The sequence below is a fragment of the Anoplolepis gracilipes genome, chromosome 2 (genome assembly GCF_047496725.1).
Source record: "Anoplolepis gracilipes chromosome 2, ASM4749672v1, whole genome shotgun sequence".
Classification (NCBI taxonomy): domain Eukaryota; kingdom Metazoa; phylum Arthropoda; class Insecta; order Hymenoptera; family Formicidae; genus Anoplolepis; species Anoplolepis gracilipes.
In genome coordinates this window covers 8,166,907-8,186,245 of record NC_132971.1, presented here as the reverse complement: position 1 = coordinate 8,186,245, position 19,339 = coordinate 8,166,907, and the positions used below count along the sequence as shown (strand labels likewise).

At 30.0% G+C, this 19,339-nt stretch overlaps 2 protein-coding genes across 2 annotated transcripts; one reads left to right on the top strand and one right to left on the bottom strand.

The window, feature by feature from the left end:
* Positions 1-4,682: 4,682 nt before the first annotated feature.
* Positions 4,683-8,976, top strand: LOC140662942 (uncharacterized). Its single transcript, XM_072886701.1, is given in 3 exon segments — positions 4,683-4,798; positions 5,951-8,857; positions 8,860-8,976. Coding segments are annotated over 3 exon segments (2,943 nt in total). The 5' UTR covers positions 4,683-4,791; the 3' UTR covers positions 8,889-8,976.
* Positions 8,977-9,913: 937 nt separating this feature from the next.
* On the bottom strand, positions 9,914-17,984 carry LOC140676440 (neuropeptide Y-like). Its single transcript, XM_072911498.1, has 3 exons — positions 17,804-17,984; positions 11,033-11,263; positions 9,914-10,647 (listed from the first exon to the last, which is right to left on the bottom strand). Exons 2-3 carry the CDS (start codon positions 11,227-11,229, stop codon positions 10,404-10,406), a joined length of 441 nt encoding a protein of 146 aa, XP_072767599.1. The 5' UTR covers positions 11,230-11,263; positions 17,804-17,984; the 3' UTR covers positions 9,914-10,403.
* Between the last annotated feature and the right edge of the window lie 1,355 nt (positions 17,985-19,339).

Below are 19,339 nucleotides of genomic sequence, written 5' to 3'. Positions count from 1 at the left end.
GTATTTTTCAAGTATAGAGTTTAGTAGGTCGATGGGATATTATCGAAACGTTAGCTCGAGGTCGATAAAAAAAACTACGATGTATATATGTGACGTGTGATAATCTGGAACGGGCTACGATTTCAGAGATTTATCTTTGATTAAATTATTTATTTAATATAAAATATATGATTTTTTTAAAGATGTTTAATGATGCAATATTTATTGTATAATCATCACTTATCTATGATACATGCAGATTATTACATATTTGTCATCAGTACAAAGTGCTAAACCGCGAAATGTTTTTAAATAATACGCGGGATGACAATCATACTCTTCTTATTGTCAAAATGTAAAATATGCGTTAAGGAATGCACAATATTGACAAAAATAAAAAGTAAAATCGTAAAATAAACGTATGCGATGAATCTTTTGTAAAAAGTCCATCTGCAAGTAGACATACTTATGAGATTACAAGAATTATTCAAAAGATAAATTGTATTTTAGTTTAAAATATATACAATATATAATTATTAATTTTACAGGGTAATAATAATTATAGGGTAAATAATAATAACAATAATTTAATATGGTGTTTCTTTGAAAGAAAATGAAGATATCGATATTAATATATATTAAATAATTAGTAATTAGATGTCTAATAATACTCTGTAATGATCTGTAGCACGAAACAAATGTACGGACTGCGTCTAAAATTTTAATTTTATATTTAAATAGAAATATAAAACTAAATCAAAATTTGCATGTTTGCAAATTATAATAGATTTGTGATTGCAAATGATATATGTACAATATTCCATATATGCAATATTGTTTTATATTGCATATAATAATCTTTTATAACATGTAAAAAGAAATTACAATGTGTGATTTGCGATGATCTTGCAAGTGATTAAAATTTTAGACACAGTCCATACATTTTTATCGATATATGTATGACATGATCGATATTTATTTTAATTATCGGCATTGATAAATTACCAAATTTAAAAAACACTTTGCGATTTAATTGGATTTTTGAAAATATATTTCTGAAAACATATTTCCTGTATTTTTATAAAGAAGAATGTATATTGCTTTTATCGCTTATCTTACTCTTGATTTTTTAATTATTTCAATATCACAATTTTTATATCAAATCGCTCTATGATTTTGTATAAAAAATAATGACAGCACTATCTTTTACACTAACAAGTTTGCTTTAAAGAAAAAACAACACATGGCTTTAAAGGAAAAACAACACATTTGATTATAGAAAGAGATATAATTAATTTATAACACAAATATATTTATATATGGTAAGCAAATATTATTTAATAATTTTTGTTTATACTTATCTTTTTTTTCAAATTTTTCTTTAAAAAAATGTATATATATATATATATATATATATATATATATATATATATATATATTATTAGAAAGGAGTTCTCTCAAATCTTGCATTTGTTTTGACGACTTTTACATCAGTAATCGATAAATTTAATTTTTATTTACTACTTTCTATTTACTTTTCTATTAGCATACAACTAGATAAGAAAAAATCCTTTTAACAAATATTGTTTATAGCATATGAAATATCTTGATTCATTAAATGTAATGTTTTATTTGACAGCGTATTTCCTTACAGATAGTCATTAAAATTTGTTTTATCATCTATCTAAAAATTAAAAGATAAAAATTGTTATCGTATATTATTGTGCATTTTTTAAGTTATACAGTTTGACAATAAGAAGATTATGATCATCATCCCAAATATTATTTAAAAATATTTCGCAGTTTTATATAATTAAATAATGTTGCAATATAAATGCATTAAATTAGATACGTGATATTCTCTTTCTTGACCGCATTATAGAAAATTGCCTGTTAAATATTCACAAAATTTTGCTTGAATAATTTTGGTGACTTTATTTTCGTGATTTCAATCAAAGATAATACTAATCTATGAAAATCCTGGATTAATTCCACATGAACTAATTTTGCAGAAATTAATGAAAGATTTTCGCAGAAAATTATCTTCATATGATAAGATTAACAATATAAAAATCAATGAATGCCTATTGTAGTGATCAGTTATATAGCATTTTAAACTGTCAACTGCAAAACGTTGTAATGCAACAAAACTTTTCCACAATGAGAGGTAAGACTTTGAAAGCTCTGTGTGATTTTTTATATATTGTGTAATACAACTCAGTTTTTTTTCATATTAAAATTAAAAATTTTATGTTAAATTGTTTGTTAAATGCCAAAGTATACTATAGTTGCATATAAATTTAGCTTTCCATTTTTTCTATAAAATACAAGAGATTCTGCTTGAATGTACAGACAAGATTTTATAATTATTAAGTTTAAATCAATTAAATTTTCAATAGCAGTCTTTTATTATGACCGTTTATTTAATGCATGTTTGGAGAGCAAAATTGCAAACTATCACACGACTATTCCCGATTATAAAAGTCAATAAAATGTATTTGTTACAATCAAAATCACGATAACCCCTAGAAATATGCAAATAAAAATTTTAAACAAAAACAGAAAGTGTTCTTAACAATTCGAAATATACTCTATATATAATGTACAGAACGTTCTTCGATAATCATCATCATGTTGGCGGTTGTCGCGTTTACGAGAGCCGGAATATCGCCGAGTCAGATGCGCTTGTGGAATGCACCTGCAAAGACACCTGAATGTCTTTCGAGTGAGGGCACTGTAAGATTACTTCATGAGGAAGACTACACTTTGTATTATGTTTGTCAAAACGGCGAGCAAACGGTTCACAAATGTCCCGATGGTCTGTACTTTAATCCAATTACCAAGCAATGCGAGATAGCCGACTCGTCTAGATGCATTGTACATAAATGTTTTCAGGATAGAATAACGCTGTCGCATACATGATTGTAACAAGTTCTGCAGATGCATCGACGATATTCTGATAGTTCAAAGCTCTCCAAAAGGCTTGCAATACTCTAAAAAATTCGAAGTTTGTGGACAAAAATAAAGTAAAGAAAAGATGTATCAGTAGATCTATTAGAAAATAAAGGAAAGTTATAGTAAGAAGTATGTCAAAGTGTCAATCTTTTGTCGGCTTTCCATCGATTTTCCAGCGATTTTGTTAAACTAATGCAATCGATGATTCGGTGGTCATGGATATCATTGATAATATCTCTTTTAGATATTAACAATGTGTTAGAGAAAATTATGCTGGCAATGTATATCAGACTAAATTAAAATTCTCCTATGTAACATCTATCTTTGTTGTTAATTAGCAAACAGAAAGTTATTTATATAAATATACACATGTTAATTAAGCAGAAAATCGTTTATACAAATAATCGAAATTGATAAAGTTATCAGTTAATAATACACTTTTGATATTTATATCTGCATTTTATATTTGATTATTGATAAAATGATTGTATGAACCTAAACAGATTATTTTATTACATATATTTTTTTAATTAACATTTTGTTATATATTTCTCAATACAAATTATCACTTTAATCTCGATAATATTCTTTCTTCAATTTGGAGTTAGTTTTTTTTTCTTAGAAAGGATTATTATTTAAACTTTTCAATTTTCAACGTTATACATTTTTAAAACTAAGCTTCTTCTTTCCAACTAAAATTTCACTAAAATATCATCTATTTTGGACTTTTTTAAAAGATATTATATTTTGTTATCAAAGTTTCTCAAGTTGCAGAATAATCTTAGATATTATTTTAAAACTTTAATATTTCTTTTAGAAATCTTAATAAAAGTATTTAATATTTTAATTTTTATATATTTTTTTGATCACTTCTCAAGATTACTACGCTGTCAATTACATTCTGATAAACGAATGATTCGGTGAGATAAAATTTTCGACTATTACATATACATTTTATGTCACGTTTATGTAAATAGATTATCGAATTAGGCGATAAGTATCAGTTAGCAAAAGCCTTCAACAAATCAAATGTTAAGGAATAATATTATGATATTTTTTAATATTGCTTTTTATGTGTGTATGTCACTATTATATGAAAGAGAAAAAAATAAGAAATAGAAAGATTCTCTTACAAAATGCTCTTCAAAATAACTATCTTTAAAAGACAAACATATGTTCAATATTTTCTCAGAGTAATACCGCAATTACATGTGCATGTGTGTATGTGCGTGCGTATAATATATATATTATTTCATTAATTTTTAAAATTAGATTTTAGAATAATTTTAGATAAACTTCGCAATTTATATAAAAATACACAGATTTCCATATAGTTTTCTTTTATATTTTTAAATCTAATATAATATAATATAAAATAAAATATTATACTATAATGTAATATTAAGTATTAAATACTAATTTATATATATATATATATATATATCATACAAATTCTTATGTAAAAAAATCTTATTATCTTATTACATCCCTTTTAAAATTATTTTCATTCACAAATTGCGTAATTAAAAGTTCACAACACTTGTATAAGACTGTAACATATGTAAACTGCTGCGAACAAAGTTTGCAAAATTTCAACGTTTGTTTGGTACTTGTACTGATTACTATATATTTAAACATTAGAACATACGAATATATAATATGTTTGTATCTGCTTTAATATCCTCTTAACTGATTTTAAAAAAAAATTTTGCTAATGTTAGATATGATAAGCCACTCATAAGCGATAACACTCTGCACGCTTATAAAAATCATTTCGAGAGACAAGTTCATCAGTTAGCAATTTAATGTGAATGAAGAAATAATTCCCGGTTTCACTTCAGTGACTGGGTATCCACGATGAAAGGTGAGTGCTCGCGATTTATGGAATTTTAATAAAGTGATAAGGTGGAGGCAAACAATTAAGAGACATTGGATAACTGACGTTTAATGGCAAATGTGCAGAACAATTATTTGTTTCGTAAAAAAAAAAAAAAAAAAGATTTTGTACAATGCAATTAATCGCGTTTAATTGTGTATAGATATCAAGACAGAATAAAATAATTATAGTAAATATATGCAAATTAGATTATAAAATGTTTTTAATAAGAATCTACTTCAAGATCATTGTTTTTACACACATAATCAGATTCGAAAATATTACTCATATGTTTAAACAAGATGTAAAAGTAACAAAAACTGATATAACAAGCCGAATAGCAGATTATTTATGTAAAATTGTAAAGTTGTGTGTGTTTATTCAAATAATTATTTTTAATATCAACATTAATGTGAATATTTTTTTGTAACAAATTGTTTTTTATACATATTTAAAAATTAATTTCTTATACATATCATAATTTTTAAATAGTATAATTAAAATTATATTATAAAACGTTAAATATATTGTTTTTTATTTAATTCCATTAAGTCTTCTGTTTTTTTTTATATATAAAGTATATAATATTATCTTTATGTGTAATTATAATAACCTTAATAAAATAAAATTAAGAAACATTATAGGAAGAAAATTATAACATAATTTAAAAAACAATATATTAATCTTAATAGGTATTAAAATAATTTTAGTTTTCTTTTGAAATTGTTTAATTCGTTTAATTCTTAGAATATATTAATAATATTTAATAAAAAATTTTAATGTACAAAAAACACACCAACACATCGTATCTTCAGATCTTAATTTATTTCAACATTTTTATATTGGATTCAAATACTGCTACAATTAGGAAAAATTTACGTGAAATTTTACTTAACATAAAAAAAGATATTAACGTTTTCTTGTGACGTCTAAGTTAATTTATTCACAATACAATTAAAACATCACTTATGTTAAAAATAAATTGACAAAAAAATGAAATTCTGTCTTTCAAGTTTAATCTAGCTATTTAATTTATTATTGAATTAATGTCATAGATAATTAATACAGATAATCAATATATTATTATATATTCATATTACATATTCATATTAATGTTACCTAAAAATTTTTGTATTTTAGGTATTTACTTAGTGGCCATTTTGTACGTGGCTACATTGAGCGTTGCGCTTAACATATCACCGGTGACTGATTTTCTGACGGAGTGTCCAACAAATCCCGAGCCACGAAATAAAACAGTTTACTTGTCCCATGAAAATGATTGTACGAAATTCTACAGTTGCCCTATAGGAAAACCACTAGATTGTCCTTTGATGGATAACAACGGTAACAGATTGCACTTCAATCCCGTACTTCAGGTATGCGATTGGCCATGGAGCGCAGGGTGTCAGCTATCTTCGATTAGGCCACTGTCAACTTTGACATCGACATCACCAACTTCACCGTCCAGTCCTTCGACGACGACTTCATCATCAAGTTCTCCAACATCGCCGACGTCGTCATCTATTCCTCCGACGACGACTTCATCATCAAGTTCTCCAACATCGCCAACATCGTCATCCAGTTCTCCGCCGTCGACTTCATCATCAAATTCTCCAACATCGCCGACGTCATCGTCCAGTCCTCCGGCGACGACTTCATCATCAAATTCTCCGACATCGTCGTCGTCCAGTCTGCCGACGACGACTTCATCAGCAAGTTTTCCAACATCGCCGACATCGTCATCTAATCTTCCAACTTCATCATCAAGTTCTCCAATTTTGGTGACATCATCGTCCAGTCATCCGACAACAACGGCTTTACCATCAAGTTCTCCTGTAACTTTGCCTTCGTGGACTTCGTGTGGGTTCGATGACAGGATACATATGATTCCCCATAAAACTATCTGTGATCATTATTACATATGCTTTAATGGTGAAGTAAACCCTGAACCAAAGAAATGCGATCGCAATTTAGTCTTTAATCCGATTCTTCGTGTATGCGATTATCCGGAAAATGTAAACTGCAATTATACTCCCAATGATGTGAGGAGTACAATTAGTACTGTGTCATCCACTATCTCTTCAATCACGATAACAACTTCGCCAGCAACTTCGTCATCGTCACTATCTTCTCCATCGTCAACAACGACAACACCAGTTACAACAGTAATCCCAATAACAACTATGCAAGATTCCAAAAAACCTCGCAAAAAGTGTCCTTCCAAAAATTCAACCGAAGTAGCGCGAATTGCTCATCAATGTCTATGCAACATATATTATGATTGTAAAAACGGTGACGAGATACGTCAAACATGTCCGGACGGTATGCATTTTGATTATGTACGAGAGGTTTGTGATTGGTCCGAAACAGTAAACTGTGTCCGGCCTATTTCAACCATAGATATTCTAATGGGCAGCTGTCAGAGTAAATGCTATCCGGAAGGTAGAGCATTTGAGCACGAGATTGATTGTACATCGTATTATCTATGTTCCAAAGGTGAAAAAATTCTGAAACATTGTACAGCGGGACTCCACTTCAACGTTACCCTCCAGATATGCAACTATCCGTTAAAACCAGATTGCGGCTTAACTGCTAAGTTCCTTTCAAAGATCACTCTATCAAATTGTCCTTCGGATTCCACAGAAAAAGTACTGTTGCCTCACGAATGTAAATGCGATCAATATTACGAATGTGTTCAGGGAAAACAAACAGTTCGAACTTGTCCGAATGGTCAACATTTTGACCAAATTAAAAAAACTTGCAAGCTTCCGGATGAAGCCAAATGTCCATATATTTGCCCTTGTTCCACAGAAAAAATATTGTTACCCCACGAATACGATTGTAAACAGTATTACGAATGCGTTAAGGGAAAGCAAGCACTTCGATTTTGTCCGAATGGTCAACATTTTGATTATATTGAAAAGATTTGCAAACACCAGGATGAAGCCAATTGTGCAACTAGCACACCAACAACTACAACTACAACAACAACTACAACAACAACTACAACGACAACTACAACGACAACCACAACAACAGAACCTCCTGAGAAACCACGAAAAAAATGTCCTCCTAAAGGATCGACTGAGAAAGCGCGGATTGCTCATCCTATTTTATGTAACGCGTATTACGAGTGCGTAAATGGTGAAAAAATAATACAATTTTGTCATTTTGGCAAGCACTTTGATTATATACGAGAGGTTTGCAATTGGTTTTGGATAGTGCAATGCATGCGGCCAATTGAAACGTATGATGTTTTAATTGACAATTACGAGATTGAATGCTCTCAGGAAGGCAGAGCATTTCGGCACGAGACTAACTGCTCCTTGTACTATCAATGCTACAACGGTAAGGTAATTCTAAACCAATGCACGGCAGGACTCCATTTCAATGTTACCCTCCAAATATGCAATTATCCTTATAAGAGTTGCGATCTTCCTGATAATACTACTCTAAATGATTGCTCTCAAAATTCTACAGAAAAAATACCTCACAAATATAAATGTACTCATTATTATGAATGTATTAATGGAAAAACGACTCTTCGTAAATGTCCAGATGGTCTACATTTTGATAATATTCGTCAGATTTGCAACAATCCAGCTGAGGCCGGTTGCGGTTTATTCACAAAATCCACTACCATGTCCATTATTTCTACTACAAAGTGGGTTGACGAGACTGATAAAACAACAATTAATGATCTTGATCCAGCTACTTGCATTGGCACCTGTCCTGAAGAGGACCCCGAGTATGCAGTATTACTTCCTAATGATGATTGCAAAAAGTTTTGCTTGTGCAGCAACGGTATTGCGTGGGTTCAACCTTGTCCTGAGCCTCTTTATTTTGATTCTAAAGATAAAGTCTGCAAGAATAAAAGAGACGCTGTTTGCGGGAAACGTTTATTCCATCAAGATCATGCATTCATGCTTCATGGAATGGTCGATGACGAAAATTCGGTGCAATCTTTGAACGAAAAGAATAACGATCCATCTACTTGCATTGGTACTTGCCCTGAAGATGACCCCTTATTTGCAGTATTACTTCCTAACGAAGATTGCAAGAAGTTTTGCATGTGTAGTAATAGTTTTGCATGGGTTCAATCTTGTCCTAATCCTCTTTATTTTGATTCTAAAGATAAAGTCTGCAAAAATAAGAGAGACGCTATTTGCGCGAAATATTAATTCAATTAGAATCGCGCTTTTATGAGTCACGAAACTATCGAAAAGAATATTTCAATGAAACTTTACAAGCACTTTAATAAACAAAGAATGTAACTTTTGATTTAAGGGGATTAATTTCGGTCAATTTTTTTAAGTGTTTGACTTTAAAAATTGATATTGCATTAACCACATATAATCTTGTAACGTAACTTATAATTCAAATTTCAAGTTAATATTAATTTTTTTTTAATTTAGTTTAAATAAAATCTGATATCATCTACGCATACATATCACATACTTATGAGAAGTAATTATTGTTTGCCGATAATTATTTATTTATAATATAGTCAGTTTATTATAATTTCACAGAGTTAAATTCTAGATCACGTATGGCGGGACTCACCTTATTATAATATATAGACTAAAATTTATTTTTTAATTAATTTTGTATGTTGTAATAAATCATCACACACAAATCGCTGCGATAATTTTGTTGTTTGATTGTTTCCTTTATAATGGATTATTAATTATATATTTTATCAACATATTAACAGAACTTAACAGTCTAATAGAAATTCAGAAATAATTGCTACTTAATAATCTTTTTTAATTCAAGCTTTAATTTCTTTCTGATGTCAAATATTTTTATGAAATTTTTATAAAAAGCTTTGAGATTTAATCAAATTCTATTCGAAGAAAGAAAAATATTTAATATTTAAAAATATTTTATATTTTATAACAGAACGTTAAATATGTATCTAATATGTAAATATTATATATATATATATATATATATATATATATATATATATATATGTATATATACCAATACATAAATATCACTCAAATTTATATTAATTTTTTTCTAATATTATTGAGAAATAATTTTATTTAATTTTAAGTGTAATCAGAAGTAAAATTTAATAAAATCAATATGCATCGACCGACTTTCCACACGGTTTTACCGAAATAGAGTCCGTATTAACGAACATCCATTAGGATGGTAGTTATTCCCCAATTATTCGTCAGTTCAGCTTTATTATGCTTGTTAAATATTGTTAACAAAGAAATTTATACATATAAGATTAAATGGGATTACAATCTTGCTACCTAGATTCGTATCACATAATTCGTAGAATTCGATTTATCTCAAGCGTCATTAATTGGATTCCGATTTGAACGTCTCCACGACAAGAGATTATTCTTTCAGCATCCTCACACGCTCTCTATCATCTTCAGGCACTGCATCGCACAATTATCTTCGACGAGATATTCATACAAAATTAAATCGCGGCAAAGAGAGAGAGAGAAAAGCGAAAAGTTAATTTAACATCGATAAACTTGGGACGGTAAAGAACTTTGATATATTTCAATATGGAGAGAGGAAATTAGGGAGATTAGGAGAGAGAAGAGAGGATGCTACGCGAGGTCGTTTATTGTACATCGTCATAATTGCCGATTATGTCCGAAAGAAAGCCGGGTCGTACAGGGGCGTGCGATGTATGCTTGTCGACATCCGAGTTTTGAAAATCTCGGAACAGAACCTGCTCTTTGTTCTGCCTCAGCTTCTCTTGCCTTCGCTGTTCATTTTGCCGCCGCGCATCCTGGATCATCCTCAGAATTTCCCAAGCGCTGTTCAACTCCGACATTGGTACGATGTCACTTCGTTTGCCATATCTACGTATTAGGTAATATTATTAATCTTAATACTACAATTAAGTCTACTTTACATTATATTAAATTAACTTTTTTTACATTTCTATTCACGATATTTATCTGTATAAATTTTAATATAATATTATACACATAATTAATGCGTATTTTAATTCAACTATTTATTGAGACTATAGTTCCGACATGTAAGATTTTCTTTATGACAGTTGTATATAATTATCTATTAATTATTCTAAAAATATTGTCAGATAAAGATTATAATTTATCTGAGATATATGTGTATGTAATCTAAGATATATTAATTTACTATTAAGTAGCTAATTTTTATTATTCATTGATTTCAATTACGAAAATAATATTTTATAATATTTGCGAATGTAATTGTTACCTCGCTTTTCCGATCAAGAAATAATAATCTCTGACAAGATCGGCATATCTTTTCAGCTCTTCGGGACTGCCGATTACCTTCGGTCTGGTCGGTCTAGCCATGGGTTCCGGATCAGCGTGGACAATCAACGTTCCAACAACGGCGACCAAGAGTAAGCAACAGGAGAAATGAGCGAGGCTCATCATCCATGTCCCCATTTCGAACGACTTGAAGTAATAGTGGTCTTCGTTGCTACAACGATACGACGAAGCTTATGTGTATAAAAGGAGATCGGAAGGAAAACAACGTGCGAGGCTTTAAACTTCACACGCGTGCGATCAATCCGCGGGAAAAACACGCAAACAATTTCCTTTTTCCGCGTCGCGACGAAACTTTCCGCGACGCGCATCAAAGGAATACAATCAAAAGTTTCTTTAACGTAATACGATTCCAAAAGTAGTAAAACTTCCATCTAACGATGATCGAGTACCGCGGGTACTCCCACTCGCTCCCGACTTCGGCGTCTTCCGAAAGAAGAACGGGGGTGGTTAGCGCGAAAGATAATTAGGGTATGTAAAAACTATAATGCGCATCTTCGACCTCTTTCGAAGAAACTACAGAATTCTTCGAGAAATTGTTGTTGAGAAATGCTTTATTCCTTAAGAATGCCGTGCCGAGCGGTCGTTGCGCTCTAAATTAAAAGAAAGTTACATTCCTAACGTAACTTTTCATTCATTTTCATTCAGGAATTACTGAAACTAAATTTAGTCGTTTCTGTACTGTAAACATGAATAAAATTGGCCGTATTGTAATATTATATACTCTATTTATATACTGCATCTTAAATCTCCGCATTTCTTTTCGTCTTTAATTTATAAGAGATATTTGAGATAAAATTCTTCAAAATTTAAAAACTTTTAAAAATCTTTGAAAAAACATATTACAGAGTCAGGTATTTTAATTAAATTGTATATGCATAATGTTACATTTTCAGAATATCAAATTACACATGTAGTGAATTCCGAAAATTATGGCAAAGCGCGTTGGATTAAATGACATTTAGAATTAAATAACATGCACTTAAAAGGTGTAATAAGCTATTATGATAATTGTAAATACGTAGAGAATACAACAAATTTTTACTTATCTTCAAATAAATATTGGCGAATATACCGATAATTTTTGAGAATAATCAATCAATTTATTAATTCTCAATCAAGACGAATTTTTTTCCGCATTTTTATTATAATATATTATATAAGGACGAAAAAAAATTTGAATTGATTTCTTTATATAAAACTCATGCTATGGTTTATAGAGAAAAAATGAAATTGTCCGCAATGTATTATTTATCATCAGATAAAACTATTTAATTCACCTTCTGTTTTTTTGACTCTCTAACAAGTTATCAAAGTCTAATAGTCATCAAAATAATTTCTGCAATTATATATTTTTATATATATTATTTTTTATAATTTATATATATTTAGTATATTTATCTTATTGTTAGTTCTATTTGTTACAGATGAAAGATCGAAAAAAATAAGTTAAGTGTATATCCGATGAAATATTAAATTGTATAATAAAATTCATTCTTCGATTATTTGTACCGCTAATCAGTACAGTTTTGATCAAGAAAAACAAATTTAAGGAGAGAAATTTAATAAAGAATATTAAAAATTAACAATAATACATAATAATTCGAGTTATGTAAAATTAACCATTAATGAGTTCAAAGAAACAACAGGCAAGCGATAATATTAAAAATATAGCAGTAAAGAAATTTTATAGTCAAAATGCAGTAGAATGGAATTTGCAGATGAAAACAAAACCGTGAAGTTGAGTTACCTGTTGCATCGTAACGGACAACTTTATCGATAATGGAGGAACTCCATGGATGATATCGAGTGGTTTGGAATCGAATATCAAAGTATAGTCGATTGACGAATCGAAGTCACATTAGCTTGTATCTATATTCCATCATCAAAAGTATGCCGAAACTTTCCCATATCACGTAACATGATTGAGCATTAATGATGCAATAAATATGAGATACGAAACTAATTCGAAAGATTCAAAAGGTCAAACATTATCAAATAGACCAATCCACGTGCAGATATATACGTCTGTCTTTGCTAAAAATTCTACGGATAACACGTGTCTTTTGATCGTTCCGATTTTAAAAAATAATATTGAATAAGTTGTAATATGAATGCTTTGAAATTGAATATCGAGACGTATGTAATAAAGATAGACGGATATTCTATCTAGGTTTCTTGTTGTATTGTTGTACGTTCTTAAATTTCAGCGTATTTCTTGAACGCTCTGTGAAACTGGAATACGTGACCGATCTCAAATACGTAGCACTTTATTTTTGAAAAATGCAGCCACGTACATGCCTTTAAAGATATCTCGGTGAACTTTGAACTGAATCGTGAGACAACAATCGCATGCTCGGATTTTTTAAAGAATTTCTACTCTTTATTACATTATTAATACTGCAAGAATTTGTATTTTTATTGCACGGGGACGTAAATAGTAATAATATAATTCCATATACTTTGCATATTTTCAAGTCTTTCAAATATAGAGCGATAAATTCTACTGAATCAATGCGCGAAAAAAGTGTGAGATATTATAAATTGCGGCACCTATAGAAGCAAAAGAATTTTGATTACGATATTAAATGCAAGATACCAATTTAACGTCTCTATTGACTTATATTTTTATATTTACATTTTTATTCATAAAATGTCTCAAAATACAATAGACTATTGTTTAATTATATACTCAAGTCCCATTGAGCGCACACGGTTACTGATTTTTCAATACGTAACTCAATCTAACAATGAAATGAGGTATCAAACGTCAACTAATCAAAATATTTGAATAATGAAATGTAAATTTATACAAATAGTTATCAAAACACATAGTTTATCCAATATTGGAAATATTATATTTTGCGATAGCTTCAAGCTTACGATAATTTTAAGATTGTCACACTTGTCATTGATATCTTCGTATTTAAAAAGATCACTAATTCTTCTGATCTTTGGATATTGATTCATGAACAGATAAGTCGACAGTAAAAAATTTGTTAAATTCTCTACATAATCCGACAATAGATTAAATGAAAATTGTAGTCTTGTTATATCATGTTTCTTTGATGATTATTAGTTGTTATAATTGTTCCAATTAAAAATGTTTTTGTTACAGGAATAATACTTCTCAATTACTATTATGCCATTCAAAGATTTGCAATTTTTTTTTTATAAATATTATTAATAAATGGAAATGACATAATTAAAATATAAATCAGTTACACATTATACATGAAAATAAATAACTAAATTAGTACATGCAATAAATTCATTCTTATTTAGAAAACATATTAGACTGCACGCGTGTGTAAAGAAAAGAGAATTTGTATTATACTCATAGCAGTAATAATATACAGATAAAGCAAAGCCGATGAAGCAGAAACGTGCCGAAACGAAACATACTTGACAAAGATCGCAAGCGTTGAAGCCGCTGATAACGATTTTCACGCTTAATGGTTAGTCGGCCGGCACGTGCAACTGAATGAAAATATCCGTTATTGTTTGTCGACATTGTTACAACCGTAAGACTACATCATCAGTTATACAGCGCGAATGAATGCAGCTTCGTCTTACAATGAGCCTTGCGTAGGTACACCCGTTTTGATATCGTCACTGCTACCGTCGATGTTACGATTATGAAGACTCCGTTTTCCGTCGTAAGATTTTGCAAGTTGTATTACGCGAAATCTTACGAAGCTCGCGATTTTAGTAAGAATGACGAAGCGAAATATATTACGTTGCCAAATACGATAATGATCCAGATACGGTATTTCGGGAACGTGGCGGGAATGTTCCGTTCATTGTTAGCTGCATCAGAAATGCACAACATTTTCGAGTAAAACTGTATCATAACAAGCTACATTTAAATAGAATTATATCACTAAATTGTACGAAGTAATCTCGATGTAATTTATAGCGCAAAAAAATTTTGAACCAACTAGATTATAATTACTACACAATATAATATGCAATCTGATATAATTTTATAAAAAGATATGATTTAATTGATTTCTCTTGTCGATTCTTTATCGACACATTTATACAAGGTATTTTCGATACCTTTTGATAAAATAACGGTCGCACAGATTATTAAAGAAAGATTTTTTTTTATGTTAATGCGTAATTAATCCACGCTTGATATTGAATTTTATTACTCATATCAATTTTTATTAGTCGCTGAAGGCGACTATAATATTCAGAAAGCGACAGATTAACGCTTCTGTGATGATGCATCGAAAATTCACTCTTTCATACATAATGCCACGATATAATTGATGACTGTGATTATAGTTATTATTCATCCAATTTCAATCTTAAACTTTTCAAAAATATTATGAATAAATCAAACACGTTTAAAGTGTACCTACATATCATTATCTTGGAAATTATTCGACATACATTAGTGCTAGATAAAAAGAAGGCTAATAGTAAATAAATTTTCATTGAAAACATTAAATTGAAAAAACTAATTAAGATTCTTTGCTTTTAAAATTCCTTGATTATTTTGTGATAATATTGTCTTCATATATTGGTCTTGCTAAATTTAGACGATTCTATAATTATATATCAGATATTTCACCAAATAATAAAGCACGATTTCTTGAAAATTTATGAACACGATAAGCCATAAAGACGATCTCTTGGTGGCACGATCTCACAACCGACACTCGGATCAAATTAATTATGTGACCTTTACAAGCATCTAAAGTGACGATATTGTCCACCGGCAAGCGTCGCAAATGCTTCGAGTTCATAGCGCGCATGGAGTTTTCTCATAAGGCTAGAGGAACATGCTCAATCGGCCATCTTCTCGCCTTATAGCATTAAAAGAATACACATCATTTCGCGAAGCAGCGCATAAAATCCGGTGAAGAAATCTCAGTTTAAAGAATAGACGGAAATTCTACCCGCGTAATACATTTTTATATTTAAAATACAATATTACGGAATAAAGTCTGTTAGTGTAACAAAAATGTTAATATAGATGTATTTTGAAACTTGTTTTGACTAAAATAATGTATTTAAAATTTGTTCGATTAATATACTTCTATCAATTAATAATTCTCCCTCGTAATACATTTTTATATCTAAAATACAATATGCAGAATAAAATCTGTTATTGTAACAAAGATGTTAATATAGATGTATTTTGAAATTTGTTTTGACTAAAATAATGTGTTTAAAATTTGTTTGATTAATGTAATGTTTGTAAAATTGATGTAAAGTTGATGTGTTTGTTTGTAAAATTTGTTTAATAAAAATAATTTCTCGCACAAAGATAGACTGCAAATATCATGACATTTCAAAGATAAAGAATTGATATTTAAAAAAAAAACCTTATAATATGTCATTATAAAACGTATTATATTTTTCATATGTAATCCTCGAGAATTTATTACAAAGCGTTAATTTCTGAACTCTCCTACGCGAAACCGCCTCAATGAAATGAAATTTTTCAAGCTGTGAATGACAAGGAATCAGACGCGATATTAATTTTAATTTGCTTATGGAGTTGACTCGATATAGCGACATACAGGCGTCAGAATAAATTCGTTAAAAGATAAACGCGCCACGAACGAAACGCGAAATGACAAGAGGGGTCGCGAGGCAATTTCGCTAAATATGGTAAACTTCAATGTGTCGTTTTCTAATGCATGCGATTATACACGCAAAGTGAGGACGAAGTACGTAAAGCAAACACAGAGATTGCGACTGATTTACAGCGATAACGAAGCTATCGGATCAATCATAAAACTCGATTTTCAGACGCATTCTTCTGTGATGATGACACGCTCATCACACATGGACTGATTACTTCCTTCGATAAAATGTGTTTCTGTTCACGGCATTATTTGTGACGAAATTCTTACTACTAGGACAATGTTTCGCAATAAAATTGTTGTGACGATTTGTCTATTAGAAACGATCTTAGTATGTATATATGTACGCGCAGTATGTACTAGTTTATTGTGTGTAAAAATTTATATTTGTCAGATTACATAAAAGTTATTTTCTAAAAAAAAATGTAACAAACAATTTCGCGTAATACAAATTTCTTATTATATGTCACAAAAAAGTGCTACATAATTTCAAAACAACTAATTCATAAGTTGCCATATTAAAAATGCTAATAATAAGAAAGTATTGAACAAAATACAAATTTACATATATTTATTATATATATTAATACAACAGTATATATTAATATTTATCAGGTAATTAGCTATGCATTTATTTCAAAGTTTAATTAATTCAAGCATAATATTCGGTTGTATATAAATGAGATTTAAAAATAATATGTCTAAATTATAAATTATAAATTATCGTAGTATAAAAAACTGCCTGAAATCTGTAATTTGTTCTTTATAGTGAAAAATCCATATAATTTTAATAATAAATAATTACTTTTTGCTTTGTATAATTAAATCTACTTTTTTTATAAATACATTAAAACAAAATTACATTTTACATTATACATAATTGTACAAACAATTAAGAAAATAGTTAAAAAGAAAACAGTTTGCAAAAGATTACTTTAACAACACTAATAATCGAGTATTTTAGAAATTAATTATCAAAATTTTTTAAATGTTCTTTCGAATCAATCACGAAATCTCAATAATAATAAAAACGTTATACAATTAGTTTTTTTCGAATTTATATTAACAGTTAGGACTCCGCATATACTCACAGATTAGCAAACAAATCTCCGTGACGACTGGCTAATGAAATTCGGATAATAAATCGCGATCGAGAACGATTATCAGCTCTCACACTCGAGGTAAACCCTAAGTCCGTCTCATTGGCACCTGGCGAATTCTTCTTCACCTACTCGCACTTGGTGTCGTGTCTTTCTGATGTACTGGCGAACGTTTCAGTAGTTCGGATCGGCCGCTGAGCCGCCGACAGGAGAATATATACCTGCGAAGGCACCCTCTGACGCATCCCCTACACTGCAATCCTCGCCAATCCCCGAGGTTCAACCCCACCAATCGTCCTCCTACTCGTGACTCCTTGCGTGGATCTTCTTTCATGGATCCCTCGCGCTCGCACGATCATTCCTTTCTGGATATGCGATCACTTTTCTAACTCGATATAGAAAAATTATTTCTTCCATCCCAATATTAGTAGATTGATCGCGAAATAATGCGAATTTTAATTGGTTCTTTATTTTAATTGTTTATTGCAAAATGTATTTCATTCTTACGCTGTCTTTTTAAAAGTACAATAATTATATATTATTAATATTTATTCTCAAAAATGTATGTTTAATTATTATTCTTCTGCAATTTAAGTACATATAATCATATGGAAACCTGTAATTCTTGGCGAACGGCAAAAGGAAACGAACGATGCTTTTAGTTATAACGAGTTGATCAAAATCAAATATTATTACAATAAATTAAGAGATTATGACACACACACACACACACACACACACACACACACACATGATGAATAGATATACACTTTGTATAGAAATATCAAGATTACGCGAAGATTATCTCGAATAATCTACGTATATGTATGTACAATCGTACTGTATTAACAATAAGTATATTATTTCAATCGTGTAAGAAAATTTGTAAGACTTATCCTTTTTTTAATTATATACGTGCGACTTATTGTAAAAAAGATACCGTAAAGGTAATATACATATAGCAACAGCTTTGATATACTATATAATCCTATTATTCAAATTTTCTCGTCAAGCCCATCCCTCTCTCTTACGTATAGCAATCTGAAACAACCTTTATATTAAGATTCGACTCGATCCATCCGCCGGTTTGCACCTGAACGGTTACAATGTAGGTCGAGCAGATATCCACTTTGGAAAAGTTTAAAGCAACGTATCCGGTACGATACAAGTACTAATCTTGCGATCGCAAAAGTATACCTTTAGTTCTCCAACTTTTGAATGACGATAACGACGCAAGTTTACACGTGTCGCGAAATCTGACAGATAGGAATGATAGGAATGATAGGAACGATAACGTGAGAGAAAGAGAGAAATCGGTGAAGAAACATAATCCTCATGCGTGGGCAGGTAGATCGTGATGGACATACCGACAAATACACTCAAAAAGAACTTGGCCAAGGGATGATGAGCCAACAGAAACATTGTTAATGAGAGAACGTTCTGTGGCGCGAGGGTCCGTCATTCATTTCCAATTGTTACCGCAAACTTGGTTAAGCCTCATCTTTACCGATATTGATTGCTTTGATT

Coding starts and splice junctions, on each gene's coding strand:
- LOC140676440 (XM_072911498.1), bottom strand. CDS start 11,229: ATGGGGACATGGATGATGAGCCTCGCTCATTTCTCCTGTTGCTTACTC. Junction 10,648..11,032: donor TTCTTGATCGGAAAAGCGAG/GTAACAATTACA, acceptor CCTAATACGTAG/ATATGGCAAACGAAGTGACA.